At 46.4% G+C, this 20,433-nt stretch overlaps 1 protein-coding gene across 1 annotated transcript in view; it reads right to left on the bottom strand.

Moving 5' to 3' along the window:
- Positions 1–14,600: 14,600 nt before the first annotated feature.
- The window catches only part of TXNRD2 (thioredoxin reductase 2), a 1,379,521-nt gene continuing 1,373,688 nt past the window's right edge, over positions 14,601–20,433 (bottom strand). Inside the window, exon 17 of the mRNA XM_069620040.1 lies at positions 14,601–18,461. Within this exon, the coding sequence (XP_069476141.1) occupies positions 18,338–18,461 (124 nt within the window). The 3' untranslated portion in view covers positions 14,601–18,337. The remainder of the gene's footprint in view (positions 18,462–20,433) is intronic.

Here is a 20,433-nt window from a genome sequence, read left to right as displayed (position 1 = left end):
GAAGGCTCGGGAGAGTTCCGGAGAGTATTGACTCTGAGGTTCCTGGTGAGGACCAGTAAGTATTAAGTTCATAGAGTTCAATATGTCCGATGTTCACTCTTGTTCCCCCCTTCCTTTCTTGTCTTGCAGCTGGCTCGTGAAAAGATGCTCTTGTGGCAGCTGGTGGCGCTCAGGTAAGAGTCTGTTTTACTCGGCGCTGTCCGGTAAATGTTGCACAAGGAAAATGTGTTGTTTTGTCTCTCTTTACAGATGCGGCACGTGAAAATATGGAGAGTCACAAAAGAATGCCTCCGGTGGTAAATCAGGTAAGTCTATGGTGGTAAGAATTATATTTGTTGGTTCCCTCGGCTCACCTTGTGGTTTTCTTTTGTCTCCTAGGTGTCGAAGTTCGGCGAAGAAATGATGGAGGCAGCGCCGACCCGAAGGATGCTGTGAAGACTGGCGAGTATGGCGCGGCGCTGCAGCTGGAGGTACGGCGCGTGCAGAAATTATGTTCTTTACAGGTCCGGAGAAAGATGGATCCAGAATCAGGTGTGGAATAGAAATAAGTTTGTTTTCTAACTTTGTCCCTTTCTTTCCTCTTTGTTTTAGGAGCTCCGGATTCGAGGCGGGCGTGGCAGAAGACTGGATACAGGCTGCAGGCATGGTGAGTGTTACGCTGCTGGATGCAGAATAACGCGAAGCGTGTGTTGCTGGTTGGGCGTGGTTTAAATAGCCTCAAAAGTAGTCCCAGGTAAGAAGTCCCTAGAACCACACCCGAGTAAAAAATAGTCCCTGTAGAAAAATAGTCCCTTTCAGGCTTCATGTTGGATTGGAGTCATTTGCAGCATGGTCTGCCTGAGGTAAGTAATGACTATGAGCCTGGTGCCTTAGGCGCCAGGACTGATTCCTACTATGAGCCTGGCGCCAGATAGCCCCTGGCCGGGGCTGCTGAGGTTTTACTAAATGTCTAGATGCCTGCTCCCGGGGCTGATGGGCTTGGTCCGGATGCCTGGGGGTAGGCATCATGACAGAATGATCAGGAGCTGAATGATTACCTGGACAGTACAGCACATTTGGGAACAACGTATGGTATCAGCATATGAAGGAAGTTGGAAGGACTCCAGAGGTGCAATGCTTTGTATGTGCACTCCTGCCTTATAGCATGGGGAAGTTTAAAATCTTCATAGCTATTGAAATGGACGTCCAGACAGCACATTGGCTATCACACATAGCACTCTGCCTGAAAAGAGGCCAGTCCATGGGCCGAGATGCCGATCTCATGAAAAACCTTGAGTGAAAAGAGCTGGAATCAGTGGGGAAGTAAACAAGAAACTTGAGAGTCCAGGAAAATCGCAGAAGTATGTAGATGGAAAAAGAGAGACCAGATGCAAATTTGGGGATCAGGGCTATCTCCAGATGGTTGGGAAGAGGGAGTGGTTATCTGCAGAGCCTGGGTGGTCATTGGTTGCTATAAACCAGCTATTGACATAGTGCAGAATGGATGCAAACCATTATGGCCGAGACTTGCTATGATACTGACCTGGGTCAAAGACAAGGAGGACCCTTGCAGATACTGCCTTTGGAAAGCTCAAAGCTGTTCTTCAGAAACAATGGCACAAGAAACGTTGGACCAAACCAGAACTGTGGTCGAATTTTTGATGTACCAGGAATGAAATTTGGAACAGCAGTGATCATGGATCACTATTGAGCTTGTGGATCCAGAGCATATATGAAGTTACCCACATATTGGGGAGGACGATGTTCACTGGTGAATGTTCATGTTCCAGCATTGGTGATTCTGAAAAGTGACCTAAACATTGGCGAATTTCCAAAAGCAGATGCACACTTAAGGAAGAAGAGATCTACTGAACTTCTGAATAGAGTAAAGAGAGAGACCTATTTCTCAGCAAAGTCAATAGAAGCTTTTGATGCTATTCCCTATGAGCATAGACTGTTTAGCCAGACAGTTTCAGTCTTCACATTGATCTTTATGCCGAGTGTCCAGGTTGGAGCAAATACCAAATACCTATAGACATAGGTGGAAAGGTACTAAGGGTAGAGTACCGACCAACTGTAGGGGACCACATAATTCGAGGTCCTATAGTTTGTGTAGCCAATGGGACGTTGTGTGTTTAGTGACGTTCATAGTGGTCATTTTCAGGGGAGGGCTTAGTTGCCCCACCTAATGTTAAGAAACCTATCACTTTCACTCATTGTCCCATACTAGTATAGAGTGTACACTTAGGCCCAATCACATTTGAAACTAGGTTTTAGTAGTTTGCCACGTAGGATGACGTTGGTAAAATGCAGGTTGAACGTCACCTATGACGATTTTTTGCTATATAAGATTCATTTATTTCTGAAATGCATTGAGAGAAATTCCTATGCGACATTGGATGATGTCCGTTGTACTCCCTGTTTTAGATAAGGGATATTAAAACAGTAATCCTTGTTGCCAACTACCTGAGTCGTTTCGATTATTGATGTATGAATAAACTTTGCATCCCCATCCATCGCAAGGGTATTGCTACTCATCTTAAGAGCTGGAGATCACCCAGTTCACAAGTGTTCATTGCTTACGTGTCTTTCACATTCAACTAACAAACAATATATCTCTGTGCCCCTAAACGTTATGGATTGAATGGGTGTTCACTTTTGTAATGTTTTGAGACTTCAAAGCCCAAGTTAATTTATCCATGAAGTAACTTTTATACGGGCAACTATGCCATAGAATACAGGATGCATTTTTAAGTAAGGGTTGTACACTTATCAGGTTCATTTAATTACAGTATGTATGTTTCTCTTCCACAGGTGGTACAGTCTGGTGGCCTACCGTTCATTTATATGGTGGCTACATGGGAGACTTGGATTCTGCGCTCAACGAGTAATACCCGCCTGTGTCGATGGAGCCACTCGTGCCAAATTCCCCAGTGACAGTAGACAGTACAGGGCATTTTCACACACTGTGCTGAAACCTCAAGTATACAATTAGTAATTTTTTTAGGCATCATCCTCACAAAAACTAAATAAAATACAAATGAGCACATACGAATAGGTGTTTCAATTTTTCAGTGAATCAAGAACGCACTCACTCGTTTATGAGGGACATAAAAGAATGGTTGGTGCCCTTTTACGCTCACCTCGTCCGCAACAGTCCATCCCCACTCCATTATACCCCACTCTGGTACTGGGTGGGTGGGAACGGCCAATGTGCCAAACACCATGTACACTTCAAAAGGGATCTTCTGCACAATAACCATTGTTCTCATGACCTCCCCAGACCCAGACTCCCCTCTTCAAGACCCCGCCCCTGCAATCCACATAAGTGTGTCTCCCTTCAGCAGTGTTCCGGGCCTTTTGCGCTCGCCTCATGCCCATCCATCCCCCCCACGCCCCCCAGTATCAATGACAGTTCACACCTGTGGCTATGCGCTCGCAAGGGGCCTGGGAGGATGGGAACGATCAAGGTGCCAAACACCATGTACACTTCAAAAGGATATTCTGCAGGGTGACCATTGTTCTCATGGCCTCTCCAGACTCCCTTCTTCAAGACTCTGCAACAAACATGTCACACATTCACATACACACTCACTTTTCTGATCCTTTATAAATACCTTGACATTTAACCGGAGAACATTTCTGAGATCTGCAAGGTATCTCTTTATCGTGCTAGCTGTTCCCCGGGTACTTGCTCCTGTTTGCTGAATCAGCTTCTTTGTTCGTCCAGGAAAGGGTAGGTCACCTATTTACTTCTCTATATTCATCGATTGCTGATCTCAAATTTTCTATTTATTTTCACCTAATGCACCCAGTATTGTAATGTTAATTATCTCAAAGACTTCACCATTGTCTAATGTTTCAAGTATTTTGATCTCGATAAATTGCACATTGCATCAATGTCCATTGTAATAGAATGGAATCTTTCGTGGTCCATGTTTGTAAGCAGGTTTCCTTTTGATGCATGAAAGTAAATTCAAAGGACGAGTAACACGTTACGAGTTGCAGTATATCAATCAATTCTGTAAGAAAGTGATTGCCGTGTTCATCCGACTAGGTTACACAGGTTTTCCGACTAAAAAATATATTGCCTAGAAAGCTGTGATATAATTCCATCAATCACATGCATACAGTATTATTATTTTTTTTATATAGATCTTACAGACTATTCAAGAACGCCTGCTTGTATGGTTTATTGTTGCCCTTCTGCAACTCATGCCAATAGTCCGGGCACAGTCCTGCATACATTACGGAAGGATATTGATTTAATAAGAAGATGGGTTCAATATTGAGGTTTTTCCGGTGGACGCGATTGAAAGTAGAGCACAGAATGGCTTGAAGGACGTGAGGGCCAATCAATTCTGCATCTTCAGCCTGCACTTTACCGACGATATGTACAAACAATCGAAGTACACAAAAAAGCATCAACCCAGAATTCTTCGTAAATTGCTTCCAAATGCCATTCCAACGAAATGAATGTACACGCTGCCTCAGGTGAGTCCTGGATGATGAATTTGTTGTGTTTGTTGGTATGTAGGACGATGGTCTGCATAAATAAGTATTATCTATGATCTCTTGATCTTATTAGGGTAGGGTATTGTAAACGTAACTTCAATGGACTATTGGCGCTTTCGGTGTATATTTACTTAAAATGTGTCTTATTAAAGTTTCGATAGTTACCAGATTCTATTGAATTTTTACTATACTACATTTGATTATACATCTGTCCCCAATTTCTGGAGCCTCTAATAAATCAAGGAATTATGAGCATTAGAAAACAATGCCATAATGCTTTTTAAAAGGTGCATAATGTTTTTGTAATCGGTTGCTTGACATGTCTCTTTTTTTCGTAGAGCACATTGATGGAAGCACAGACCCTCACATGTGAAAAAAACACTGATACGTCCAGTATCCCAATGGTGCGCCCTACCTACATGCACAAAGTGATATTCTCGAGCATTGGATCTGGCCATATATATAATACAACTTTAATTTTCCCTTGTACCACTTTATGACAATGCACTGAAAATGAAGGAGCAAGATTCTGCGTCAATTTCGTTTCCGGAGTCAACATCAAGTTCACTCGCCTATCAAGTAGTTTTATTGTAGTTGTACTTTACGAGAATGTGTTATGCTTGGAATTTCAAATAAAATAAAAAATGTTATGTATGCTATGGGTTATTTACACTAAGTGGCATGTATGGGTGTCTCTCTATATGTACCATTGTCTGCATCTCATTGTCTCAGTTCTGTTTCGCTGTTTTCATCTGTACTAAAATAAGTACTGTTACAGGAGGATGATGGAACTTCGACTAGAATCACTTCGTCCTTTGCAACTGGCCCACAGTATGAGGTATGCATACTTACAGTTCCCTTGCAAGAATGAAAGTAAAACCTACAAAGGATATTATTAAAGAGTGAAATGCATGTAACCGTGCACGGTTTCAAACTTTTCTGATTTCGGGTCTAACGTTACACTTCCTTCCTAATGCAGAATACATTATGAAAAAATGGAGGGCAACATTACAATCAGTATGTTTTGCACAGTGATCTCTGATCAATTACATGTGTCATCTCGGAAGGTTATCAGGTGAAATCTGAAATGCATATTATGACTAAATGGCTTATACTGTTAGTGAGGGTATGTTCGTACGAATGTTCTATTAGTGTTGCAACAACAAACCTTGTAGTATACTGTTCTTAATCATGTAATACTACTTTATGTGCAAGTGTTCTGTGTGATGAAAGATTTTAATTTCCAGTACTATTGACCTTTTATTTTTTTAATGAATATTCTATTCAAGGAATGTACACAAGGTGTGGAATTAGAAGAGGAGGCACATGGACCAGACGTGAACATAACCTAATGTTGAAGAGAATTCAACATCACATTGCATTTGGAATACATTTATATGTTGTCATTTTTTCAAGTCAATGAAGTTGGTTCTGTTTGTAGTTATGTAAATATGTTCACGTGGAAATTAAATGTGCTTTATTTAATCCATATAAAACGCTGTTTTTTTCAGCTTGCTGGTGCGGTGGGAAAAGAGAAGCCCACAATTTCAAAGAAAATCAAGAAAACAAGGGTAACGAACAAACAAGTTTGTTTCGTAGACTTTTTAGGCTGGTGTTTTATTCATATACGTTTTTGTTTTTAAAATGGTATCTGCTGTATGTGTGCTATAGATTGAGCATGTTTTTCAACACATCTCTAAGAGGCCCAGAAGGAAGAGAAGTATAAAGACACAGACAACAAATGAAACCAAAGATGTTGCTTGCCAAACAGATTTCACAATGAATCATCTACTATTTGGGGCGCATTGTGGTACAATCAATAAGCAGACTCGTGATGCTTATGCCCAGTGGCCAGAAACGGAATGGAATGTCACTGGCGAACCGTGCAAAGTGTCCATGGACCAATGCTACCATGCGACAACTCAAGATGAAACTGAATACAATGAAGATGCATTGCAATTCCTCAAAGACCCTTTGACACAATCTACACCCGCTAAAAATGTTACACCCAATAAACTTTCGATGTTACCTGTTTCTCCAATTCATGTGCAAATATCACAACCTGAACTAACAGAGACTGAAGATTTAACACAATTGACTGAAGAACTTGCTAAAGATCTCGACTTCAGTTTGCCTAGTTTGGGCAATTTGTCCACTAAAGTCGAGTCACAAAACACATTCATGCCGGACGATTGGCTATTAGAGGAGCAAAAATACATTGTATTCGACAGCTGCCTACTAGAGATTGTACAGATGCTGAAATGTGTCTATACATTGAGGGGGAACATATTCACAGAGCCATTGGTGAATGTGTCTTGTGTATTACAAGGCACTAACCTGAAAATCCAAGTCAGCTGTGTCCACCTCCATAATACATTTTCATGGTCCGCTCAACCGATGCTGGGCAAAGTGCCAGCTGGAAATCTACTATGTCCAGCAGCTTTACTTTTCAGCTGGTCGACTTTCCATAAGATTTCCAGTTTCTGTCAATTTGTTAGAGTCAAGTTCCTTGCTAAAACCCAGTACTACAAATATCAAAAGGAATTTGTATTCCCTGATATTAGTCAAGCCTGGAAAATTGAACAATACAATCGAAAATCAATGTACAATCGTTGTCAATCGAAAGTACATTCTCTGGCAAACGTTTCTGGCTAGCTGGCGACAGTGTGACAGCCCCGGATTTTCAGCAGAGTACTGCACATACCACTTTCAAGCCAAAGTAAAAAGAATTGTGAGTTCGGAGATCGTGCAGGGGTCCAAATGTACATCTTTTGTGGGCAAGGAGAAACATGGTTTCATCAAATCCATCGAACATCTTCAATCCAGGGGAATATAAATAGACCTGATAGCCACTGACAGGCATGTTTCAATAGCCAAGGTCATGCCAGAGCAGTTTCCACACATTCGCCATCAATTCGATGTATGGTACATTGCCAAATCAGTCAATAAAAAAAATACAGCTGTTGGTAAAAAAAAAAAAAAAAGTTCGGAAAATATTTTTAAGTGGTGTCAGTCTATCAGCAACCATCTTTGGTGGAGCTCCAAAACTTGTGATGGGTCTGTAGAGCTTCTACTTGAAAAATGGCGTTCATTGAAGCACCATTGTTCCAACGTACACTCATGGACAGAAAACCAACATTTTCACGAATGTCCTCCCTTGGTGCTGAAACCCAAATAATCTTGAGCAGTTCAGGCTGATTGCTTCACTGACTACCCTCCTGTCAGTATTCAGAGTGCATCCTTTTCCTTCGTGAAACTGTCTGTCCTCAGTGTTGCTTTACAGGGTGGGTTGTATTTTGTAGTGTTCTAAAACTTTCTGTTGTAATAATAATAAAGTAGATATTTGTATACAACCTTGACTGGACAGTCCATTTTCTCATTGGGTAACAATTGTATTTTCGCTGTGTTGCAACTAACAAACGATCCATGACCTTGCAGAGATAAGCATGCCGTTCCGTCCACGTTACCAAAATTGGACAAGGAGGTTTATAATTTACTTGTGTTTTCAACCTATTCGGATCCCTTCTGGTGTACAAGAGGGGTGGGCTAGTTAATGGTTTAGAAACCGATATTCATCCCTGGACCACTTGTGCCCCGGAAGTTGTTTTGTCACAATAATGGATATTTTTCTCCAGGCCTCAGTGAAATCTGCATTTTGATGTAAACCTGTAACGTGGTTTGTATTATTTCTTTGCAGCTGGCATTCCACTGACAAACATGTTTTCGCATTTATGCATTGCTGCAAAGACTGTTTTGAAGAAGGTGCCAGCTAGCACTAGATAATGTTGTGATAGAATATTGCAGAGGCGAAGGAAAGCTATGTTGTTTTTCGCGCTTCCATCAGAAAGGGAAAAGTTTGCCTCTTCGGGTATTCATGGGTCACTCCAGCTAGGGGCACAGGGGAACTAGCAACAGGTAGACTTTGAAAGACAGAAAGTTCTGGAAAATGCCATCACGCATTTGTGGGAGGCTTAAAATGAAGGGCACAATAGCAGTAAGGAAGAACACCTTGGTGGAAGAGTGGACGCACTGCTTGCGTTATTCCGTGGATGTGGGAACGTCTCTGCCTAGCTGTTTTGGGGGTTTTCAGTGCAGTTCTGGCGAGATGAGGATTTCTTTGGCTGTAGCTTCAACAGTGAACTATTTTTAAGATCTTCATAATACCTTATATGTGTCGTAACCATGTATTCATTATTTTTACTGCATTTATTCATTCATGTATGCTGATCTGAGAATAAAGGGCTGTAAAGAGCCATTTTTTGCAGTTTGGCTGCTTGTTTGTATGCATAATTGTTTTTCAGTGTTTATAATTCCTCCATAGTGTGTGCTGGGGCTGTGAAATATTTTCTGTGTACTTTTAAGAGCAGAACAGGTATGTTTAAAGAAGAAAAGAATGTAGCCATTTTAGTTAGATAAAACCTTAGTTAACAGAAAATTGCAAACTCTATGCAGTGACCAAAAATTAATTTGCAGGCTAGAAGTGTTGATACCTGTTAATTAGTATCTCAATGACATTTAAAAAATTTGAGACTTTTTTTCTGATAGGGACATGTATTATGGACACCATCACAAAAGACTTTTACAGTGGCAATACTGGAGCAGGCAGCAAGAAAGTGTTCTGCAGGGCAAGACATGCACATATCGAAGACAAAGGCCTCAGGATCCTGTGTCTTACTGTGGAAGTGCTGGCATATATCATGGGCACCATTGTGAAAAAAGTGTCTGACAGGGACATGCTGGCCGACACTCTGAACAAAGACATCATAAACATGTGCATTTCAGTGGCAGCGCTGGAATATATCGTGAGCACCTTCATCAATATGTTTTTCAGTGACTATGCTGACATATCTTGTGGGCAGTAGACAGCACCATGAACGTTCTTTACATTGGCAATGCTGGCATATATCATGGGAAGTGGGCATCAGCCTGCAAATATTTTACAGTGACAATGCTGGATTATATTTGGGCACAGTCCACATGAGAAAGGATTTACAGGGCCAGGCTAGCATTTAATACGGACGGAGGCATGTGCTTTAAAGTGGCTATGATGGCATCTACTGTGGGAACAGTCACCATGCCATTGTGGTATTAAACTCCTGTGCACTGTTGGTGACCTGGCATCCATCTACTGTATTTTTTCTTTAAAATTATGCTGTACAATGCCCCGTGCATCCACATTTTTAAAAAGGTTTCAGGGGAGGGGAATACGCCCCAGATGGCCGTTATGTTTGTCCAGGCCCCCTGGCTATGCTCTGTCGAATTTGTTTAGGATTCCCAGGCGCCACTGGCAGCAAAAGCTGCTTCCATCAGTGGGTGAGTTCTCGCCCTGTTAACCAAATAAACAAAAGGAAACATCAAAGGAAAAAATAAATGTCAGACCCCACGACATTACAGGCGGTCATTTTACAGTCGATGTCTTGTAACTGGAACACAAGAAACAACCCAGCCCACAAGTTTAATATAAAACATTTTTGTAAAAGTAGACAATGTAGAAAAATTTGAATTTATTGAATCAATACACGTACAATAAATATTGCAGTCGGCTAGATCAATGCGGCAGCCAGCGGTCCTCGGGCCTGCGCAGCCCACTCAGTGGGTTTACGCACAGGCCGTCATGAGCTGGCTTCCCTGAGAGGCAGCCTGGAACATGTGCTCATTAAGGCATTCATTCCCACATGGGGATCAGGACCCCTCCATTCACACAGTGATAGGCCATCCCTGTGAAGCACACCAGGGACCTGGTGGGAAAGCAGAGGTGCCCCACCACACACGACTAGGCACCTCGTGCACATCTGCAGGGAAGGGGGAAATGCGCGCGTGCGTGCGTACGTTGCAGTGACGCGAAATGTCAGCTATAAATAGTAGCACGGAATAAAGCATTCTGTGCCAAATCGGGGCCACGCCAGAGGCGCCTTTTAAGAAGGCACCTTGCGTTCCCAGGCAGCCGGCAACCTCAAGCAAACATGGAGAAGAAACCCGGCATTAAAGAAGCATTGGCCTTGGGTTTCAAAGAGCCCTTTTTAGGAGCACAATACAGCCACGGTTCGCCCCCCAGTAGTGACAGCTGATATGGATTTTAATATCACAATGAGTAATACTGTTGGAAATCTCCCCATAAGGGCCAGAAAATGTTTTTTTTTAAAGGTTATGATAATCTGTCTGTCTCAACATCTTGAAAAACCTACCGTTACAGAAAATAAGTTAGCTTTCCCATGAAAATAAAGCAGACAATTTAGGGGTTCCTGAGAGTTATTCGGGGGTCTCCAAATTGGATAAATAATGCATTTAAGTGAAATAAAGTCTAGTGAGAGAGAGGAGAGGACACACCTTTCACTGAGATCAGTCAGGATGAAGGACTGGTTCACTAGGCAGGGAACCCCTCCTCTACCAAGACTGCCTCTGGTCTGTGGAGGTTGGTACTAGAATGATGTCCATCAGGACGAAGGACTGGTTCACTAGGCAGGGAACCCCTCCTCTACCAAAGGCTGCCGTTGCTCTGGTTGGAGGTTGGTACCAGAATGATATCAGTCAGGATGAAGGACTGGTTCACTCAGTAGGGCACCCCTCTATCAAGACTGCAGCGGTCTGGATCGAGGTGGGTGTGGCACTGCTGCCCCACCTAGAATATCAGTCAGGCTGAATGGCTGGTTCGGTAGGCAGGAAACCCCTCCTCTATCAAGACTGCAGCCGGTCTGGAATGAGGTTGGTGTGGTACTGTGCCCCACCTAGAATGACATCAGTCTGGACGGAGGGCAGTGGGGTAACACTTCCCTACCCAGATTGACATCAGGCTAGATGCCTCGTCAAACCCTTGACAGTAAGAACCCCTGCTACCCAGTGATAACCATCTAGTTGGAAGGTGGGCCGTAGAAGAACGTGAATCTGAATTGAGGGCATCCACCTGGTTGGTGAACACCTTTTTGATCTAGACTGAAATCAATCTAAACGGAGGCTGACTGGCCTCTTGATGGTGACCTTACCCTCCAACTATACCAATGTCAATCTAGTTCAAAGGCGTTGGGCTAGGCTGGAACACAACATCTACTTGCACTGGGGCCAGTATAGCTGAAGGGCAACTTCCCTGGGTGATGAACACCTTCCCTAGCTGGACTGGCGATGGCCTGGCTGTAGGATGGCCCAGAAGCAATGAAGACGTGTTCTACACTGAAAAGCATTAGTCTGGAGGAAAAAGAGATCACAAACGCAGTGAACACCTCCTTTACCTGGACTCGTCTCAGTGTGGATGGAGGGTGGTCACATAAGCAGTGAACACCTCCTCTATCTGGACTCGTGTCAGTGTGGATGGAGGGTGGTCAAATTAGCAGTGAACACCTCCTCTACCTGGACTCGTGTCAGTGTGGATGGAGGGTGGTCACATAAGCAGTGAACACCTCCTCTACCTGGACTCGTCTCAGTGTGGATGGAGGGTGGTCACATAAGCAGTGAACACCACCTCTACCTGGACTCGTGTCAATGTGGATGGAGGGTGGTCACATAAGCAGTGAACACCTCCTCTACCTGGACTCGTCTCAGTGTAGATGGAGGGTGGTCACATAAGCAGTGAACACCTCCTCTACCTGGACTCGTGTCAGTGTGGATGGAGGGTGGTCACATAAGCAGTGAACACCTCCTCTACCTTGATTGATGTTAGTATGGATGGAAGGCAGTGACATTGGTGGTGAACATCACCACATGGACTTATATCAGTTAGGACGGAAGGTGGTCACATAGACAGCGACCACCTCCTCTATCCGGATTGATGTCAGTCTGGATGGAGAGCGGTCAGGTAGGCATCTACCTGAATTGTTGTCAGTCCAGATTGAGGATGGACCTTCATTGAATGGCACCAGTCTGGATGGAAGGGGGTGGACACCAGCTCTAGCAGGACTGGGGTCCTTCTGGAGAGAAGGGGTCACACAGGTGAACACTTCATCTAGCATGGCTCATGTCAGTTTGGACTGAAGGCAGTGACTTTGGTGATGAATTGTGTGATATAGATATGGAACACACCCTGTCTGTTTGGAATCGGGAGTGGAGTTCCATGGTGTGGTGTAGCTATGGGGCATACTATGCCATTTTCTAATCTGGAGTAGCCTTCCTAGGTGTGGTGTAGCTAAGTGACATGTCCTACCTCTTTCTAATCTGCAGTAGAGTTCAAATGTGTGGTTTAGCTATGGGCCATACTCTGCCTCTTTGTAATCGCCAGTAGAGTTCAAATGTGTGGTTTAGCTACGGGCCATACTCTGCCTCTTTGTAATCTCCAGTAGAGTTCAAATGTGTGGTGTAGGTACGGGACATACTCTGTGTCTTTGTAATCTGCAGTAGAGTTCAAATGTGTGGTGTAGGTACGGGACATACTCTAATCTGCAGTAGAGTTCAAATGTGTGGTGTAGGTACGGGACATACTCTAATCTGCAGTAGAGTTCAAATGTGTGGTGTAGGTACGGGACATACTCTGCGTCTTTGTAATCTGCAGTAGAGTTCAAATGTGTGGTGTAGGTACGGGACATACTCTAATCTGCAGTAGAGTTCAAATGTGTGGTGTAGGTACGGGACATACTCTGCGTCTTTGTAATCTGCAGTAGAGTTCAAATGTGTGGTGTAGGTACGGGACATACTCTTTGTCTTTGTAAGTTCCAAGGTGTGGTTTCGCTATTCCAAATACTCTGCCTCTAGGGATCAGACGTAGAGGGACAAAGTGTGGTTTAGCTACGGGGCATACTCTGCCCCTTTGGAATGCAAAGTAGTTTCACAGCGTGCAACACGCTCCACCCCTTTGGAATCAGGGGTTGCAACACTGAGGCAGGATTCTGCCATCATGCCCCCGGTTGGTAGTCAAACTTTCACTGAAGATTTTAAGTCCATAGGGAAGTGCCACGAACATGCAAGTATCTCACTGAGCTACTGGAAATTGGGGTTAGCTGGAAGCAGCTCCAGGGGGCCATGACACGCTATTATCAGCTGCTCCTTCATCAGGGCTGCCCTCTGCTGTTCCACACTGCTCTGCCCCCACACCTCAATGTTCACCTCATGGGACTGTTTGATGCACACGCAGTTGATCTCCCCCGTGATCCCAAAGAGGCGTAGTTACTGTAAGCCGCTGTCCCGCTAGGTGCGTGTGGAGTCGTTTCAATAGCCTTGCCGGACTTCCTCGGGATATCCTCTGCTGTTCGTGATTGTACCGGGGCAGATCCTGGCCCTTTGATGGTGGCCTATGAATGTCACGCCATGTTCACAAATGCCTCTGGAAGGTGGCAGCCTTCCAAGTGTATTTTCGGTTCCCGATAAGCTTCCTTTTGCAGGCCATCAGGTACTGGTATCCCCGCTTGCTCGCGTGAGTGGGACAGATGTTGTGAGGAGACAGGAAAGAGAGACTCCAATAGTGGGTCTTTCATCTGAAGCCTTCCTTCCTGTGATACTCACGCATACCTCCTAAGCAGGTCATTGGCGTCCTCAGCGGGCATCCCCTGTGCAATTCATCCTAGACTCGGAGTAGTGCTAGAGGGGGTGTAAAATGCACACACATCTGCGCTGTTAACATAGCCACAGAAACACAAGGCCACAGAGGGTCAACACAGGACTCGGCCTGGCACCTTCTGACTGCATACCCAGTATTTTTACCAACAGACTCCACAGAGTTTGTGGTAAAGCACGGGAACGAGTATCAGATAAGGTTCAGGTTGCACTGTGAAGCAGACGGGTCAGCACTATCCAAGCATCAGAGCTCCTGAGGCAGCAAAGGTGTCAGGCAATAGCTGCGAAACGAAGTTCCTTATTTCATTTGCCCAAATCCGACCTCATATCACCCACTGAGTATTCCAACTCTATTGCCACACAGCTTTCTGCCAATTATGCATTTCCCCCGCTTCAGATGAACCAACATATCTCGGTCCTGTGACGTGCATTTTCTACTGTCCTCGGAATGCGATCTAAAGGGGGCAGTGCATCGATCCCGAGCCCCCTGATTCTGGCCCACTTCCCGGAGCCCTGCACGTCACTTGTACAGGACATGCCAAATAGTCATGGTTCATTGGAAAGGACCACCAAGAAGCACCATCACTGGATATTGATGCAGGGTTGGATCTGAAGAGAACCCCCCCCCCCCCCTTGCCCGCAGCCCAAAGCCACCGCAAGGCCCCCTGTACCAACACTGATCTGGAGATGGTGGCCAGGCTTCCGCACGATCCGGACACATGGACCTCTCTTGAGGAGCATCAGGCGCCTCTGGAAGGAATGGTGCTGAGGTAAGTCGGTGCTTCATAGATGCAATCACACAGAAAGCCACCAATACCTAGCCATCCCTACTCAAGCACCAAGGCTGAGGACATGCGCCCACCCACTCGCCGCATTAGACTGTAGTCCACCACCTCACGCAGACTCCAGCACTTCCGGTTCCCGATTATTGACGGCGGAAGGAGCCGAGTGCAGACGACAGTGCAAGCCACTGGAGGGAGCTAACCGTCTTCTACTAAGAACTCATTTCAAACTACACGCCAACCCAACGGGACCAGAAGCGTTTTCTACAAGGTATTTGGGGCTGGAGGAAATACGCCATGCTAATCGTGGTTACTGGAGTGAAGGGGGTCGCACAAGCTCCTAGATATACACGCACCACAAGCCCACCACATTTTTTAAGGGGCCCGAGAACTTGGCACTAATAGCTTGTCCACTGGAGCCAGGCCCCTTTGTTTTTCGAAGGACTTCAAAGTGTGCATCACCCAAGTCAATGGCAATCCTCTTATCAACCGCAGCCAGATGAAAGGCTGTGTTGTCGTTCTGACCTGCAGGTTACAAGCATTTCTCTGCAAATGGGCGCATTACCCTTGCAGCCATCTTATGGGCCAACACTGGTGGTGTTCTCACAATGGGTCTCCGCCTGGACTTTGTGAAGCCAGTTGGTAGTCCAAGTCAGCGAGTACATCCTGGCAACCGTTGGTAATTGGCACACGTGGGTACATGACGCTGCACCTGTGTGCCCACTCATGATCCACATGTCCAGATATCCTGCCCAAAGACTTGAAACTGGTGCCTGCTCCCCCCGCCTGCCCGCGACCCCCCAGGCGTCTTGCATCCAGGGCGTCTGTGGTGTAAAGCACTCTCGTGCTGGGCCCATCTGAGCTCTCTTCCAGCTGACGCACGGGAGTCACTTTCCCCATCTCCACTCTCATGTGGGACAGCACCCCCACCTTCGGGACAGAGGCACCACCAAGGGGGCCCACCGCCACCCTTATAAAAACGCTAAGTTAATGACCCGGCCACCCCCATGAAGAATGTCTGGGTGGACCCCACGACAGAACGCGGAGCTGCCAAGCCTTGCAGAAGTGGCTATTACCAGTGAATGTGGCCCCACCACACCAACTATGCAGCTTTCATATCTCGGGGGTGGCACGGTGCGGTACAGCCTCGGTGCAGCCTGCAAGCCTTCTGTGACCAACTCTATATGAGGCCAGTGGGCCAACCCAGCGCTCAAGGCGTGGCACCCCGAATGAGGGGGTCTCTGGCTCCGTACAAGCACAGACGAGGGGGGGCACCATGCGTGCAGAGATGGTGGGAATCAAAGGACGCGGTCCCACCCTCGAGGTGTTCTAAGGCTCATGACCCGCAGAATCGGTGACATTTAACCATCAAAACTTAATTACATTTGGACACAACCATGGACAGGTGAAGGAATAGAAGGGGCACCCCTAACCTCTCCCAGGGGATTTCCCCCAGGATTTGAGGCACACGCAGGAGAAAGGGGATGTCCCACTGGCAGGACTGCTCTCACGGCTTCTGCCGGGGCCCCAGGCCTGGGCTCCCTTCTCTTCTGTCCCCACCTGCACAGCAAAGGTTTGCTTTCTAGCACGCGATGGTCCTCTCTGGGAATGGTTGCCGGAGTCACACCTTACGACTGGCAAACACTTGTTTGGGGTAACTAGTGATTTGGAAGGGGGTGTTTCCTGGCGCTGCAGTGTTTCAGAACTTTATTTGGCAGCCTTTTTGTTGAAATGCAGTCCAGTGAAGCAGTTTCAGCAAACCCTGTATAACTGCGGTAAGGCCAGGCGCAGCTGCTGCGTGCTCGGGCTACTCCCAGCTTCCTTGTAAAGCGTCCTGCACCTATAACGACTGTTGCAAATAGCCATCTCTGCACTAGAGCATTCAGAATCAAGTCTGCTCGTGGCGGCGAAGCGAAAGGCCTGCGGTTGAAGGAGGGCGACAGAGAAAGAATTCGGCGTAGGTTCATTTTGTGGGACAGCTTGACAGCAGAAGCAGGCGTATGGGGGTTTTCCCCGACGCCCACACGTTTGCCTAGAGGAGGAGGAAGCCATTTCACAGGTACTGAAGTGCCGGGATTTAGGGGCAGGGTACGTGCTGCGATTCACAGGTGCATGAAGCCATGTAAGACACGGCCCGTTCCAAGAGCGGCACATTTCACCAGGTCCAGCCTAGAGGCTCCATAACCCACATCGGGAAACAGATGCCCCCTGTGTGGCACAGCGCCTTTAGGCCCGCCCGCCGTGCCAGCGAACCATGGAGATACAGAGGCTGGCTAGTGGCGGGCACTTCAGAGGATGGGCATTGATTGTCCACGGGTCTCTTAGTGGTTCAGAAGCACTAGCGAGGAGGCATAACTGGAGGGGAACACACATCCCCGCCACACTGGCCCACATCAGCCCTCGACCTGACTGAACGCATTCCTTTCCTAACCCTACTCGCCCTCGTATGTGCGGGCACTTGGCAGGTTGCACTTTGCTTTCCTTGCAATGCTCTGCGGGGCTCCCTCCCTATCAGTAACTGAAGGTTCCCCAGGTGGCGGGCCTGGTGCTACGTGCCGTTCTGGATCAAGCTTGCCATTCTGGTACTGACTGCCATCCAGCGGCAGTGGCTGGAGCCAGGCTTCCGGTGGCCCAGCTACATCCTCACAAGTCATGCAAGAGGGTGGCTCTGCATGATATGCAACATTACTCCCGAAGCGTGTTCTCTCTCCTTGGATTTTGTAAACTATGTTGCAAGGAAACGGCCATAGTTCCACTGACCTGACTGTCTTTGTGCGAAGTTGGGATTCATGGTTTGGGACGTGTGTAACCTTTCTCTCTGTGTGCTATCAAGTGAGAAAGCCACGGATGAACCAGAGGCCTGAAGGCCCTCTGCACACGGTTTTGTTTCAATGCTTGCTTGTACAGTAATGGGCCCCACATTACATGTCTATGTGGATTACAATATCATATTGCAGTGCAATAGTTTGCAAGCGTAGGACTAGCTCAGGGATCTGCAACAGCTGGCTCTCAAAATATTTGAGACTACAACTCCCATGAGCCCTAACCAGCATAGTGAATGATGAGGGATCATGAGAATTATAATTCAAAATATCCAGAGAGCTGCATGGGGCAGATCTCTGGACTAGCTCTTGAGGTGTTGCAGGCTTGTGGGTAAGGTACTGAGTTGCGGTAGGCTGCAAGTGGACAGTAGGGTTTGTCATAAGCTGCAAGTGTGAGGTAGGGCGAGGTATGGAGATTCCATAGGCTGCAAGTGTGAGGTAGGGCAAGGTATTTAGTTGTTGTAGGCTGCAAATGCGGGGTACGTTGTGCGGGTATTGAGTTGCCGTAGGCTGCAAGTGTAGGGTAGGGTGAAGGTATTGAACTGCAGTAGGTAGCACGCTTAGGGTAATGCGAGGGGACTGAGTTGCCATAGGCTGCAAGTGTAGGGTAGGGTTAGAGTATTGAACTGCAGTAGGTAGCACGCGTAGGGTAATGCGAGGGAATTGAGGTGCAATTGGATGCAAGTGTGGGTTGGGACTGCAGATTACTCTCTGATTCCGACCAAGCCCCTGGTGTGCTTATTTTGCCAGGGATGGCGCTTAACCTCAGCAACCAGTGACAGTAGCGTCCAGGCCGGACCGCTTAGTGATATGCAGTTTAATGACTTCCTCTGCGGTGGTGGGATGGATCCCAACAGTCTTCAGCAGCTGCGAGTAGGTGGCACCACACCTAAAAAAACCCAAAAAAATAACATTAAAACAACGAAAGCCATGAAAAGAACATATATGGGATGCATTTGCATGAGTGTCTCTTTCAGTAGTAGCAAATCCATTACCCTACATTGTAACTGAGGAGAGAGAGAGCTCAGTGGATTGAGCAGTGGAGGACTGGACACAAATCTCCATGGTATGCACATGGACTCTCTGAGCTATCAGGGGGCCTACATTGTTACATGTATTATAAGGTTCCAGTTGCCTGCCTGCCTGTTTTATCTTATCTTGGAAGGTAATATTTTAGGAATTTCAGTTTAATCCGAGCATAATGTAGTTTTCACCCTATCCCTCACTGCACCCCTCCCCTGGAGCATTACTAACATGTAATCCTAGTCACGGGCATCTTTTTGAATTTGCAAGCACTGAATATCTCTGCTGGTGTACACGATTTTGCAATACATTTTAAAAGAGACCATTCTCGATTTGTAACTACCGTCGACTAATACTTTCCTATCTGGCATTTCCGTTCTGGTCGCAATCATTTTAAAAGCAAGGACACCCCTTAAACCCGCCACTGCTCTTTAGGCAGCCATTCCAATCCTTTCAGTGAAAACGTGAAAACAAGGAAAGAGAACGGCAGCAATGCAAATCTACTCTTGTCACTTTGAGGGAGGCAGCCAGCCAACCAGACGGCGATAGACTCCCACAATGCATTGTGATGACAGAACCAGTTGATGTTCCACTGTGAGCCAAGGATCCCTGAACACGAGCTAAGTGGATGGCCAGCCCTCGCAAGGGGCGCTAGAGGGACAGATGGCATTGCGGGCCGCCGCTCTGCCGCCTCCCTCCCCGCCCGGGGATGCATCGCCTCTCCCGAAGGAGGCGGAAGGGCTGTGCCGCTGGGCTGGCCACAAACCGCTCAGGGTCCAGGCGGACGCTTACATGTGCGGGGCTGCTGATCCTCGGCCTCTCCGCAGCTCGGGACTGCTTGCAACAATATGTTGAGACTACACGAGTTGCACACAGTACATTGTATAACCCGTTACGCCTTTCGAGGAGTTCAATACTTTCCTTGCTTGGGGTCACTTCAGCCCCAGGCTCATTAGTCTTTAACTCTAAGAAGCGAGCTGGGTGCCTGATGGGATATGCACGAGGTGCACATACTCAAAGGATTATGAACGCTTAATGTCAGATAGATTGTATGATAAGCTCAATTGGGGTTTGTAGGGAAGGCATGGCATCAGGATCACACAGACACGAGTGATAACACTTCAAAGGTGTTTATTAAACTGGATATGCATGTTGGAAAAAGGCCTAATGTAAACCTAAATCTAAGATTAATGGGAGCAAGCTATGACCATCAAATAATATAAGGCAGTCCTAGTAGCGTCTTGTCAAAATAAAAAGGGCCTATAACTAAAAAAAAACTATTGCCAATCCTTAAAACCAAATACAAAAGGGTGTGGGATAGGATTCACAAGAAGGAAAGAAGTGTTCACAAATGATAAGTCAGGATCTTGTAGCCTCCCTTACCCACGTCTTGAGCACAGGACTAGGTGGGACTCCTGAGCACAGCACACGTTCGAGTTTTCCCAGCATGAGACAGTTCCTCTCTCAGCTATCCGGACCTTTGGTGGTTAAATCACTCTTCTACAAAAAGTCTCTTGCCTCATAGGACCTGATGTGTTCCAAAATAATAAACAAAAGCTCCTTTCTGCTTGTACGTTGGGTGATACCTTTTCATCCCTGGATCCCCCTCTTCCGCGTTCAGACCCTTCTCGAATGTTAGCCTCCCTCCATCGGGTTCACTACGGCTTTCCTCAAATCAATTTCACGTATGGCATTCACAAATCTTAATGTCTTTTTAAACAGTTCACTGTGGGCATCCCTCTGTCGAGTTCACTTTTGTCAACACGCTCTTCATTGGGACTTTAGACTTTGCCCCTTTCCATCGGCATCCCTCCGTCGGGTTCACTCTTGCCACTTGA

Source organism: Ambystoma mexicanum, chromosome 10 (assembly GCF_040938575.1).
Source record: "Ambystoma mexicanum isolate Mex_15411 chromosome 10, UKY_AmexF1_1, whole genome shotgun sequence".
NCBI lineage: Eukaryota > Metazoa > Chordata > Amphibia > Caudata > Ambystomatidae > Ambystoma > Ambystoma mexicanum.
Note: the sequence above shows the minus strand (reverse complement) of the source record. Positions and strands in the feature narration are given on the sequence as shown.